The sequence below is a fragment of the Bactrocera tryoni genome, unplaced genomic scaffold (genome assembly GCF_016617805.1).
Source record: "Bactrocera tryoni isolate S06 unplaced genomic scaffold, CSIRO_BtryS06_freeze2 scaffold_517, whole genome shotgun sequence".
Taxonomy (NCBI): domain Eukaryota; kingdom Metazoa; phylum Arthropoda; class Insecta; order Diptera; family Tephritidae; genus Bactrocera; species Bactrocera tryoni.
The window spans coordinates 201,755-215,595 of record NW_024396204.1 but is presented as its reverse complement, the minus strand read 5'-3'; the positions used below and the strand labels follow the sequence as shown (position 1 = coordinate 215,595).

The window sequence follows — 13,841 nt, the reverse complement described above, 5'->3', positions numbered from 1 at the left end:
ATACATATAACTCTATTTCAAGATTAGTTTTACAAACTAAACTATTATATGTATTATACCTTTGTCCAACATGTTTCGAGTTTATAAAACATTTGCATTTTTAGACGTATGCACTTTTTATTGTTTAATATTCTGTGGGAACACGAACCTTACGACTTTATATGAAAATACTTTAATTTTTCTTACTCGAAAACTTATTATACTAACGCATATATTTATGGAATAAGCTTATATTCTTAACTTAATTTTTTAACTGTTCAGTTTTTAGGGATAAGCCGCCGACGCCGCCAAATCCAAAGCGATCTATAATTCCTGCAGCTGGTACAGAGTCTGAAGCATCTTTTAAGCGATCGTTGAAGAATTTGGCTATTAATCGTAATTATATACTGCTTTTAATTTCCTACGGCATGAATGTCGGCGTTTTCTATGCGATATCAACTTTGCTTAACCCAGTAAGTTCAAATTTAATAATATTTAATACTTAGACAATATCCAAAGAAATCAATTAAACAAATAACAGTTAAGGGGTTACATGAGCTTTAAGGGTTTCAAAAAATCGAAATTTTTTATTGTCTAACTAAATTTTACAACACCTGTAGAATATTGTCCTAAATTTTCAAGTTGATCCTATGTAGTTATAATTTCAGAGATACAGCATTGAGAACTTGTGCGCAAGAGAACTACTTAACTGAAACTCGATCTTCATGAAATTTTACACAGGTCTTTAGATACAATTCTTAAAGACTAGGATGAAGGTTTTTTTTCGATTACAACTATTTGAAAAAAATTGCGAATAATTTTCACTGAAATTTTTGTTTTTTTTGTATAAATGTCTGTCAAAAATTCAATTTTCAGTTCTTTTCTTCGTCCACGTTCTAAGTTTAAGTTTAAACTAAAAAACGTATTTTCACTTTAGATGATCCTGTAAGGAGTTATCCTGCCAACGCGGGCGCATCTTTTTTCCGAGGGGTCACCGGAAATAGCGTCGCAAGTGGCCAATATTACAATATTTTTTTCCAAAAGTTTCAGGCTTTCTTTGTTAATAGTGTATGTTTGTAACAATAATAAGTTTTATGGTTGACGATATCAGACTTTGAACATAAACCTCATTCAATTAGCAGCGTAATGGCTCCATTTACGAAGCATCGATTCGGGGTTTCTTGGTTCCATTTATTCACTAGTACTATCGGCACGTTATTGTGGGTCTAACTTATGTTTGGCCCAATTATTATTTTTATTTTTATTTATTTGGAGTTGAATCTATAGTATGTGCATTTAAAAAGTCACACTAAATATTGTGTACATCAATCCCAGGTTATGTATATAGTAGCACAAAAGGTTATTACTTCTCGACTCATTAGCAAATTCTTTTATTTATAACCGACAAAAAAGGCTTCGATTTCTGTGTTATCAGTTAAATTGGTATATTTTTATACTCTCGCAACAAAGTTGCTAAGGAGAGTATTATAGTTTTGTTCACATAACGGTTGTTTGTAAGTCCTAAAACTAAAAGAGTCAGATATAGGGTTATATATACCAAAGTGATCAGGGTGACGAGTAGAGTTGAAATCCGGATGTCTGTCTGTCCGTCCGTCCGTCTGTCCGTCCGTCTGTCCGTCCGTCCGTGCAAGCTGTAACTTGAGTAAAAATTGAGATATATTGATGAAACTTGGTACACGTATTTCTTGGCTCCATAAGAAGGTTAAGTTCGAAGATGGGCAAAATCGGCCCACTGCCACGCCCACAAAATGGCGGAAACCGAAAACCTATAAAGTGTCATAACTAAGCCATAAATAAAGATATTAAAATAAAATTTGGCACAAAGGATCGCATTAGGGAGGGGCATATTTGGACGTAATTTTTTTGGAAAAGTGGGGGTGGCCCCGCCCCCTGCAAAGTTTTTTGTACATATCTCGGAAACTACTATAGCTATGTCAACCAAACTCTACAGAGTCGTTTTATTCAGGCATTTCCATATACAGTTCAAAAATGGAAGAAATCGGATAATAACCACGCTCACCTCCCATACAAAGGTTATGTTGAAAATCACTAAAAGTGCGTTAACGGACTAACAAAAAACGTCAGAAACACAAAATTTTACGGAAGAAATTGCAGAAGGAAGCTGCACCCAGGCGTTTTTTAAAAATTGAAAATGGGCGTGGCCTCGCCCACTTATGGACCAAAAACCATATCTCAGGAACTACTAGACCGATTTCAATGAAATTCGGTATATAATATTTTCTTAACACCCTGATGACATGTACAAAATATAGGTGAAATCGGTTCACAACCACGCCTTCTTCCAATATAACAATATTTTGAATTCCGTCTGATGCCTTTTCTGTGTAATACGAGTACATACATTAGGAACCAATGATGATAGCGGAATAAAACTTTACAAAAATACGGTATTTGAAAAATATGTAAATGACGTATAATGAAATCTCGATTATCACTTTATCATGCGAGAGTATAAAATGTTCGGTGACACCCGAACTTAGCCCTTCCTTACTTGTTAATCTTTATATTTTGAACACCGAATAGTATGTTTCCGGACTCTGACCACACAGAACCATTACATATTCAACGTTTCAAGTGGTCGTGAGTACATAAATGACCGTTATAACCGAAAATTCCATCGAAACTGTGCGCGAATCATCAAAAATCAGCTGAAATCATCATTGAAATTCATGGAAATGGAATTGAACATCTCCAAAAGATCGATCAAAACATCGATTTATCGCATTTTGACCGAACATTTCGGCTTACGAAAGGTATGTGCACGGTTTGTTCCGCAGAAATTGACTGACAACCAAAAATTGCTCTCATCGATTAACGCTTGTGACCGATTATTTGACCAAAAATCACATTTTAACCATTAACCACTCCCCGTATTCACCTGATATGGCACCGTGCGACTTCTTCCTTTTCGGAAAAATGCATTTGCTAATGAAAGGAAAGCGTTATACCGACGTAGAAGCCATTCAAAAGGCTTGCACCGGCATACTGGCGGCCATATCGCCCAACCAGCTAAAACACTCGTTCGACATGCTTTTGGACCGTGCAAAAAGCTGTATTGAATGAATTGTGAATATAGTGAATTTCTTCATTATTTTCACTCATTTTTGAACAGCTGTAACTTTTTTCTACTACTACTACGACTACTCATTTGTATACATACATATAACTTGCTTTTTGGCAAAGGACCATAAATCTTCCGCAGAGCCTTTCTCTCGAAAACTCGAAACATCGACTCATCAGATTTTGTCATCGTCCATGACTCTGCAACTTATAGCAAGGCAGGAATAATAAGTGACTTATGGAGTTTGGTATTTGTTCGTCGAAAGAGGACTTTACTTCTTTCGAAAGAAGAACTAACGACGCGGGTGTTGAGGCCAATGATATCAATATCATTGGCGTACGCCAGCAGTTGTACACTCTTATAGAAGATTGTACCTACTCGATTAAGCTCTGCAATAATTTTCTCCAGCAGTAAATTAAAGAAGTCGCACGATAGGGTGTCGCCTTGTCTTGCAGCTCTTTTTGTGCCAAACGGTTTGGTGACGTACTTCCCAATCCTGTCGGTGCTTTTGGTATTGCTCAACGTCTGCTGTGTACGTATTAGTTTTGCGGGGATACCGAATTCATACATAGGGCATAAAGGCAGCTTCTTTTCGTGCTGTCAAAAGCAGCTTTAAAATCGAAGAAGAGGTGGTGTGTGCCGATCCTTATTTCTCGGGTATCTTCTAATATTTGGCGCATGGGGAATATCTGGTCAGTTGTTGACTTCCCAGGCCTAGAACCACACTGATAAGGTCCAATCAGTTTGTTGACGGTGAGCTTTAACCTTTCATATAATACGCTCATAGAACCTTATACGCGATGTTGCGGAGGCTTATCCCATGGTAGTTGGCGCATATTGTAAAGTCTCCCTTTTTTGGGATTGGACAGAGTACATTTAAATTCCAATCGTATAAATATTCCAAAAAAGTGTTACCAAAGCTATAGGGATGCATTTCTCACAGCAAATACATATGTATATACTTGTAGGTACATACATATACACACACATACATATTAAATAAATCTGAAATCATAACCGACCAACGATTTGCATCCAACGAAATGCGTTTTTCTAGTCCTAGTTTGATCAAGTCGAATTAAGGTTACTTAGTAAGGAAATAATATCTTTTGCCAAGATCTTAATCTTGATTTTTATCGGTCAGTTTTTACGACAGCTATATGTAAGTTATAGTGTTTCGATCTAAACATTAAATTCGGATATTGTCTTAAACAATAATCCAAATTTCGTGATGATGGTTTGTGTTTACCACACAAGTACTTGATTTTGATCGACCGGTTTTTATAGCAGCTATGTCCCAAGTTGGCCCACATCGGTGAAAGCTTTTTGGCGAGAAAAGTGCGTGTGCAGGTCGTTATCTTAAGAACTGAGGACCTAATTCGCTTATATGTAGACTGATGCACAGACAGATGCAAGGGCGTTAGATCCACTAAGGCCTACGAAGTATCCTTCTGGGTGTTACAAACTTCGTGGCAAACTTAATGTACCCTGTTCAGGGTATAAAAATACTTTTTTATGTAATCAAATTTATGTACATATACATCAAAACAATATTAATTTTTTACAAAAATGTAAGCTTATATTTTTAATTTAAGTAGTAATTTGATTAATTAGCTTTTCTTAAATTTTATTTACCGGGCTATGAAAAATAATTGATATATTTTATATAATCGTTGATTGTTTAAAATTTGTATACAAATATATTTCTCTAGGTTGTGCTCAAATATTATCCGGGACATGAAGTTGATACTGGTCGCATTGGTTTGACTATTGTTCTTGCGGGCATGATCGGCTCTGTTGTAAGCGGTGTGGTCCTGGACCAAATGCGCAAATTTAAGTAATTACAAAATAATATTTATTATTTTGCGAATTTATATTTATTTGATGATCTTGAAATTATTTTTACAGAGAAACCACCTTGGCTGTCTATGCCTTCTCTATGGTTGGCATGTGGGTATTTACATTTACCTTAGAAACGGGTAATATCGCTGTGGTCTATGTGACGGCTGGACTTTTGGGGTAAGTACTGGAAAAATAAAATCTTATACAAATTCATTTTATGAATTTTGTATTCGAATATGTTCTTGATATCTTTTAGAGATCATTATTTATGTTTTTTACAAATCCTCAGAGCATTGCAATATTAAATATCATTTTTTATATTACTAGCACACCATTAAGATATCTGAAAACTACTTGTAGAGCAATAAATGTCAAATATCAGTGAATGCTTCTTTTTGAACGTACATTTATGATATGTATGTACATAAGTACACCTGGTTTTAGGAAATTCAGTTAATTCGATTCACTAATGTCTTTCCTATCATGGACATATTCCGCGAAAAGTTCGATAAAATTTCATCATTATCTGAATTCATCCGAGAATTTTTCTAATTTATTCCTGCATCTAATAATACCAGGGCTTAAGATTTGCTTTAAGCTCTATTGATTCGTTTGGGCCAATACTGCCTGTATGCTTCTTTATATTGGAATTTTTTTTATTTTAACCTTGAGCTTCTCATCCGGTTCGAAAGACCGAATGTTTGATTTGCCTATATGCTTCTTTGTACAGGACTTTTTGGCTCGAGCTTTTTATCCGGCTCGAAGAAATAAAGATTAATAATCAATACAATTTCTATAAAGCTTACCGCGGGTGGAGGATTGAAAAGATGTGTAATTGAATGGGAATTTTTTATTCTGGTTTTATATCAGTATCGTCATCTCTTATATATACTATTTTAAGGCCTATCTCTTCTGGTGCATATGTTTGTTATCTCACATGGGATTGTTTTTATGTAAACAATGTTTTGTGTATTCCTATGTTATTTGACAATGATTTTTCTAAATGTATAAAGTTATGACTAACTGCCGTCCCAAAATAAGAGCGGCAGCGGCAAATTACTGTCAAAAATTTCTCATTTCCGTAGATTTTGTCTGACGCATACCTAAATAAGCAACGCTGAGCGAATAGTTGGCTGCAGAAAACGAAGAAATTGTAATTGCTCTAAAAAACAAATAGATGTTAGTATTATTGATAAATTAATTTGTTTTGCATTTTATTTCTATTGTACTAATCTTAGGATTTAAGTGAAAATTTGCCGTAAAGTTCCCGTTTATTCAGGGATGTCGCACGGCGTTAATGCTTGCTGGTAAAAAATGCACCGCTCAAAACTGGTGGATTTGGGTACGCCAAAAAGTGTTGCCTTTGGCGCCAACGCTTATGTTGAAAACACCACATACAATAATGTAGACGATAACATTATTGCAGTCGTTGTTATATGTTGAATATTTGTACGGGGAATAGAAAATTGTTTCACAAAATCATCTAATTCTGATTATTACCAAGAAGATATTATACATATATATGTATTAAGATTGTGAAATTAATATATTAAATAACAAAATTGAATATAATAGATAAAAATAAATAAAAAAGCTAAGATTTACAATAACCATTAGATATACTTGTGTTAAAAAATACTTAATTGCGAATTTATTTTGACTTTATTATTTTTATATATTTTACGTTCTACGTTTAGTTTTACTGAATATATTACACCATAATTCAATAATATTACATAACTCGAATTAAACAGAATTAAAAAAACTCAATATCATAATTCAATAAATATGGCTGCTATAACAATAGCAAATAATTATTTATTGGGTCAAAATGAGTCATGTGAAGACTTACATATATAGTATAAATGTTCTTTTTTCGCATGCATGAATTTTGAAATTTAATAGTTTGTGTATATTGTTAATAGTTAAAATGTATTACTACCAACAATATACATATACAAAATATTAAATTTCAAAATTCATGCATGCGAAAAAAGATAAAAAGCTAAAATAATACCGTCTAAGGATTTTTTTAAATCTTGAATCTAAGATTTTTTGCCATTGGTTTTATTATCAACAATTGAATTTATTCGATTTTTTCAGATTCTTCATGACCGGCTATTTGCCAGTTGGTTTCGAGTTCGCCGCAGAGCTTACATATCCTGAACCCGAAGGTACTTCGTCCGGTTTGCTTAATGCAGCTGCCCAAGTATTTGGTATTGGATTCACGTCTCTATATTCAGAATTATTCTATTCCTACGGAGATATTCCAGCCGATGTTTTTATGTCTATTATGCTAGTGTTAGGCACATTAATTACTGGGTTCATAAAACCGGATTTGAGAAGGCAAAATGCAAATCGAGAAAATGCAGCGCCAGAATTCACAGTTTCCGCCGAATCAGTGCAAGTGCAGTCTTCAGACGTTATCATCATCCCAACTGAGAAGCTAAAGGACATTAGTACGTAGAAATATTTATTTGCTTTTATTATATAATGATAAACGAGCACCTGAAGTTGATCTTCACATATTTGCAAGCTTTAACGTTGTATTTGTTCGTCTTTCAAAAAGACAAATTTTAAATGAAAGGATATGTCTGTTCCGAAATATAAACGAGTAAAATGTATATTTGTTTGTAGGTTTAATGCATATTTAAGTGTTAAATTAGTTTTAAAATAAAAAAAAATAGAACAGATTAAATATTGGTTAATAATAATATTGTTAGTAAGACACGTTTGTTTTTTTTTGGCAATTCGACGACATTTTCTCATCAGCGAGCATACTTTTGAAATCTGAGAACAGGAAATAGTCGCTTAGGGCCAGATTTGGAGAATATGGTGGAAACAATTCTAAGCCAAATTCATGGAATTTTTCCATCGTTTTCATGGACTTGTAACAATAACGCTGTGTAATAGTCGCTGTTGATGGTCTTACCTTTTTTGATTTTTCGTCGATAACAAGCTCTTTTGGGCGTTCAACGTTTTCGCTGTTCATTTCACCACGTCTAAACTTAGCATACCAACCCTTGACGGCTGATTTTCCTGAAGCAGTGTCCAGAAAGTCGCCATCAAGCCAAGTTTTTATTTCAAGTGTATTTTCCTTCATCATTATTTTATCAACACGAGAAATTTATTTTTGTCAATTTTTTTTTCACAATAACAAAAGTCGTTTTACGCAAAATGATATAATTTACAAACTAATAATCCGACAGGTGTCAAATTTGTACACCCGCCTTTAGAAGGTTAGGGCCAACTAAGAATGATATGGATTTAATTCTAGTAGCGGCAAGGAGAGGAGTTCATTAGTTCCTTGATGGGAAGCATGCAAGCCTCGCTATGCAAATGTTTAACCGTTATATAGATAGATAAATAATTGAGGAATGCACCGCGACCTTAGGTCTATTGTGCCCTCTCCTAACTCACAGGGACTCACTAAGCCCCAGTATATTGATAAAGTCCAATATCCTACTGGGTGCTAGTGAGGCGATGTGATCCCTATTCGGAAACATGGATCCAAGGGCCTTTAACCTGCGTCTACAGACTGCTGTGCAGTCGGTTAGCAGGTGTTCCGGGGTTTCAAGCTCCCTGTCGCAAAACCGGCAGTTGGCACAAGATGATAGGCCCATGTTAAATAAATGCCTATTCAGCTTGCAGTGGCCGTTGTAGAATGCGACCAGTAGCCTGAGTTTATTCCTTGGGAGGTTCATTATTGATTTAAACCTATTCTGGTTGTACCCCCCAATTAGCAACTTAGCATGTCGCATACCAAGCGCTCGTTGCCAATTCCTTTCCCTTCCCACTCTTTCTTCCTTACGGAGCAGCTCCTTTACGGTATGGGGGCCCACCCCGGTGAATGGTTCGGGCCCTACCATATTGGTCGAAGCTGCCGAGCGGACAAGCTCATCAGCCAGTTCGTTGCCGGCTATACCTCTATGACCAGGCACCCAAATTAGGTGCATCTGGTTTCGTTCAGCTAGGCTGTTCAGCTTTTCTCTACACTCCTGCACGAGTAGCGATTTGATCTCGTAGGAGGAGATTGCTTTTAGTGCCGCTTGACTATCGCTGAGTATAGTTATTCACTCATTGCGGTAGTTGCGATGGAGGTTTATCTCTATACATCGACTTATGACAAAGACCTCTGCCTGAAAAATGCTCGGAAAGCTACCCATCGGTATGGAGAGTTTGGTGCGTGGACCCGCGATCCCTGCCCCAATTCCCTCCGATGTTTTCGAACCGTCGGTGTACCACTTCAACGTGCTTTCCCTCAGCGTTAGCTCAAGAGTAGAGTCGTTCCACTCATTCTTGTTGCCGAGGGTAACCTTGAACTTCTTCGTGAAGTTAATTGTTTTGGTAATGCTGTCCTTCGGGAGGAGGGCTATTGGAATATTACCACTTATCACCTCCATCCTCTGCGACGAGATAACCTTACATTTGCCACACCCCTCTGCTGTCATTTGCAGAAGTGAGTGCTTGGCTACTTGACCGATCACCAAATGCAGAGGTGTGAGTTCCATCAGGACCTCCAGAGCTGACGTTGAGCAAGTACGCATTGCGCCCGTCATGCAGACACAAGCTAGCCGCTGTAGCTTCGATAGTTGGGTTCCTACCGAAGCTTTCGACGCTATTGAGGCCCAGGACACCGCCCCATACGTGATTATCGGTCGCACAATCATGGTGTACAACCATACGATCCTTGGCTTACAGCCCCAGGATTTTCCCGCCAGCCGATTGCACACCATTAATGCTTTTGTTGCTTTTACCAGGGTCTGGTTCACATGCTGCTTCCACCGCAAAGTTAAATCCAGCGTAAGACCAAGATATTTGACCCTGCTAGTCATCTCGACCTCTCTACCACCAAGTGTGAGATTCCTGAGACCAGCTGGGGTCTCGTAAACGGAACTACGGTCATTTTTGAGAGGTTGATACTCAGTTCAACTCCTCAACACCACCCCTTTGCCAAGTTTAGACCTCGTTGTACCAGGTCGCAGAGAGTGTCCTCAAATTTACCTCTGGCTATGATTACAATGTCGTCCGCATACCCTTGGCAGCGGATTCCATTGTCCGTTAGCAGTGCTAACAGGTCGTCCACGACTACTCTCCACCCTGTGGGCGGCCCCTTGTTGTGCCGAGACGAATCCTTGTCCCTTCTACTGAAGTCTCAGCAATTCTGGTGCGCAGTACGGCTTCCATCCATCTACGCACCGGTGCTGCCACATTCCTTCTCTCCAGTGCCCTGGCTACACTCCTGTGAGATTTGTTGTCAAAGGCACCTTCGATGTCCAGGAAGGCGCATAGCATCACTTCCCCACTCTCCAGTGAACTCTCTATCTCCGAATTTAACTGGTACAGAGCCGTATTAGTCGATCTTCCCGCTCTGTATGCATGCTGAGCAGCATGCAGTGGTGCAATCTTCAGCGCCTTCGATCTTATCTCATAGTCTATGATCTTTTCCATAGTTTTTAGTAGGAAGGAAGTTATGCTAATTGGCCTGAAAGATTTGGCCAGAGAGTAGTCCTTCCTTCCTACTTTGGGTATGAAGATCACCTCAGCCGTCTTCCATACCTCAGGGATATACGCCATTACGAGGCTCTCCCTCAGCTGCCGAAACAGATGTGGCAGCAGAATCTGCTCACCCTGTTGTAAAAGCGCTGGGAAGATACCGTCCCCTCCCGGAGACTTGAACTTCTCGAACGAGACCATTGCCCACTTGATCGAGTCCGCGGTGAATATTTATTTCGCGATAGCCCAGTCGGAGCGGGATGGCCTGTGTTCAATTACGGGTAGACACTGGTCTTCCGGAATAGTCTCCGGGAAATGAGCACGCAGAAGCTCTATGGCTCTTTCTTCCGCGCTGGTCGTAAAAGTCCCGTCGCTTCTTTTAATTGCTAGCTCTGTGTCAGTCTTGCCTCTAGCCAGCGCCTTGTGCAGTCGAGCCGCTTCTGGTGTGGAGGTGTGGTGTGGAGGTGACACAGAATCTCCTAAAGCTAGCCTGTTTAGCAGACCTAATCTCCTTATTATATAGAGTGAGGTTGCTTCTATACTCGTTTAACCGTTAACTGAAGACATTCAGAAATATCCTGTAATTGTCCCGAGTGTAATGTTTCAACACGAGTGAAGCTTCTTCGTCTGCGTTTCACTACATCAAGGAGAACATAAGGGTGCGGAATAGTTTATGACCGTTCGACTGATTACCTTGTGCCAACAACCTTACTTTGTCTTTTTCAACGAGCTGCCGGCTGTCGACTTGATGGTATTGTTGCGGCTATATACTTTGGCAGTAATCGCGAACGTATGAAGCAGAGATAAAGAGATCCCCAACTCTCCTGTCACTGTTACCGACAGGAATATCTCTGGTTACCGAACTTTGACAGTTGACTGGATTGGGTAGGTTTTGACGTTTTGTAATTGGAATGACTGGAACGGCCAGATTGAAATTATACCAAAAATATATGTGAACGGAGGAATTTGTTGCCGCTGTTCAAGATCGCTAATAAAAATTTAAAACAATGAAAATCAAAGAAAATGCGAAATTTAAATATATTTCATAAAATGTTTTGTAATTTGATGCATAATGGAATAAATTTTCAATTACAAATGATTAAAAACATTTAATAATTGAGAACTAACAGGCTTAATTCACCTTATTATTGTATTGAAAGATCGAAAGTCAGTTGTTTTAGTATACCATAAAAACATTAAAAAAGCATTTAAGTAGTTTTGTCATATATTAAAAGTCCAATATATAATAATTTGCAATCGTAATAAATGTTGGGTGTTTTAATTTAAAATGCCCAAAAATTCTTATTTTGTTCGATCTGGCCATAATGGAAAATGTTATAAAAAACGCTTATTTTGAGGCGCTCTCACACTGGAATAAGTTGGGCATCCCATTATCCCGGGTATAAAGAGTAAAGGAGCACATGCAGCGATAAAGGTCGGATATATAGCCGCTTATTTTTGAGCACATGCCATTGATTTCATTATCTGACGTCAATATGTGTATGTCTTAAAGAAGTTTTAAAATATGGAAGTTAAACAGCAATTAGGAGGGACTCCACCCTTCAGAAACTAGCGGTTTAATTCTTCTTAATTTAGAATTTCGACCTAAAAATGAACAGTTCGAGAGCCTCTAGTAGCGTTGTATGATTGACTTTATCAAAAGCTTCTGACAAGTCCAACGCTACGAAGATCGTCTTCTCACAGGGTGGTTTTTAACTCATGTGATGAACTATCAGACGTTTATGACGCTAAGTGCTGCGCACTTTGCGAAAGTCATATTGATGGTCTAGTAGACTCAGGTGATAAGTGAAAGCCTCAAGTACCATCACTACTGGGGCAAAGAGAGCTATCGGACGATAAGACTCTCCTTCGTTGACGCTTTCCTAGATTTCATAAGCTGGGCCACCAAAGGATTTTCATGAAGGCAAGTGCAATGTGAACTGCAGGTCAAAATAGTATACGCACTTTTTTGGGTCCGAGGAGGCATGGTCATCGAATTGAATTTTAATCCAATCGACATAACTCTTCGAATAAGACAAGTCCTTGACAGTAGTCCAAGTTGAATTGATATTTGCAAACAGTTCGCTTTTGTTAAACAAGGTGCGGTTGTCCAGAGAAAAAAAATCGAGTTTTCTCGATCGAGTTAATTATGGGCAGACAGTCTGATGCGAAGGTTAGCATAGGTCGCCAGGTTATGCTATTTATCAGACCACCACTAGCGAACTCCATCCCACTACGATCATTTGACATGCACGAATGCCAAAGATTGTGGTGCGAATTAAAGTCGCTTAGTATCAAACGGTTTTCACCAGTAAATACCTCTGTTCAGGTGATATCCTGATGGACAACAAGTTACTGGGGTGTGTAAGTATAAGTATGTACATACATATTAGATTTTTCGAACTCGACATTGCCTAACCAGATAGCATCCTAACATTCAAGAGTAGTATCAATGCATTCGAGATAGCGACTACGACCGCCTTTATTCCAAAAAAAAATAAAAAATAAACAAAACAAGAAGACAAGTCGTGAGGAAAAAAATGTGTAATGACATGTTAGAGCTTACATTATACAGTACAACGGCATTTCAAGAAGTATGACAACGAGACACACCTTTTTCATTTTACTTTGACTGCACAACGATTTGAAAGCATTCACTTTATATATCCAAAAATTCATAAATTTACCGGAAGGCAAATGTGATCAATGATAAAGGTAACATCTCCAATAATATATCAACGTATGATTTTTGTCAATTAAAATATTTTTTATATAGTAAGTTTGAAAAGGCTTACGTTATTTTATAAAAACTTTTTACATAAGATAAAAAGAGTTTATAGTTATAAACATAAATTTTATTAATTATTAGTATAAATAAGTTCATACATATAAAATAGTGTAAGTTATACATATATGCGAATATGTGTGACAAATAATATACGATTCAATACTAAACGATTTAAAACAGCAAAGGACAAATAGCTGTTTTCATAAAACTAAACGTAGATAATTTGTTAGTTTTTCGACATTTTTAGATAAGCAGTACGTTGCAGCAATATAAAAATTTTCTTTATACGAAATATAAAGATAGAAATATATAATAATAATAATATACTATACTATTTACCTATTCAAACAGTAGAAAACTTAACTGAAGGTTTAAAAAGTGAAAGTGCATAACACCATTTAAAATCCTCCGCAGTATACATATTTTATATTTTTATCATAATTGTAGCACTAGTATTACCAAATTGAATCCGATCTTTCCTATTCACTTTTGATGAAACATTTTAAAGTCGACCTCGGAAAAATTAATAAAATAAAATATATGAACGAAAATTGATATCCTCAAAAAATATATTCTAATAAATATTTATGTCTCGTAATTTGAAGTCAACAATTACTAGTTGATAATATATCA

The 13,841-nt window shown here is 37.1% G+C and overlaps 1 protein-coding gene across 10 annotated transcripts in view; it reads left to right on the top strand.

Moving 5' to 3' along the window:
* The window catches only part of LOC120781269 (feline leukemia virus subgroup C receptor-related protein 2), a 28,431-nt gene extending 20,883 nt beyond the window's left edge, over positions 1–7,548 (top strand). For all 10 annotated transcript variants that reach the window (XM_040113452.1, XM_040113453.1, XM_040113460.1 and 7 more), the window contains 4 exons: positions 262–452; positions 4,795–4,919; positions 4,991–5,101; positions 7,028–7,548. In XM_040113452.1, the coding sequence (XP_039969386.1) occupies positions 262–452; positions 4,795–4,919; positions 4,991–5,101; positions 7,028–7,391 (791 nt within the window). In that variant the 3' untranslated portion in view covers positions 7,392–7,548. The remainder of the gene's footprint in view (positions 1–261; positions 453–4,794; positions 4,920–4,990; positions 5,102–7,027) is intronic.
* Positions 7,549–13,841: the final 6,293 nt, after the last annotated feature.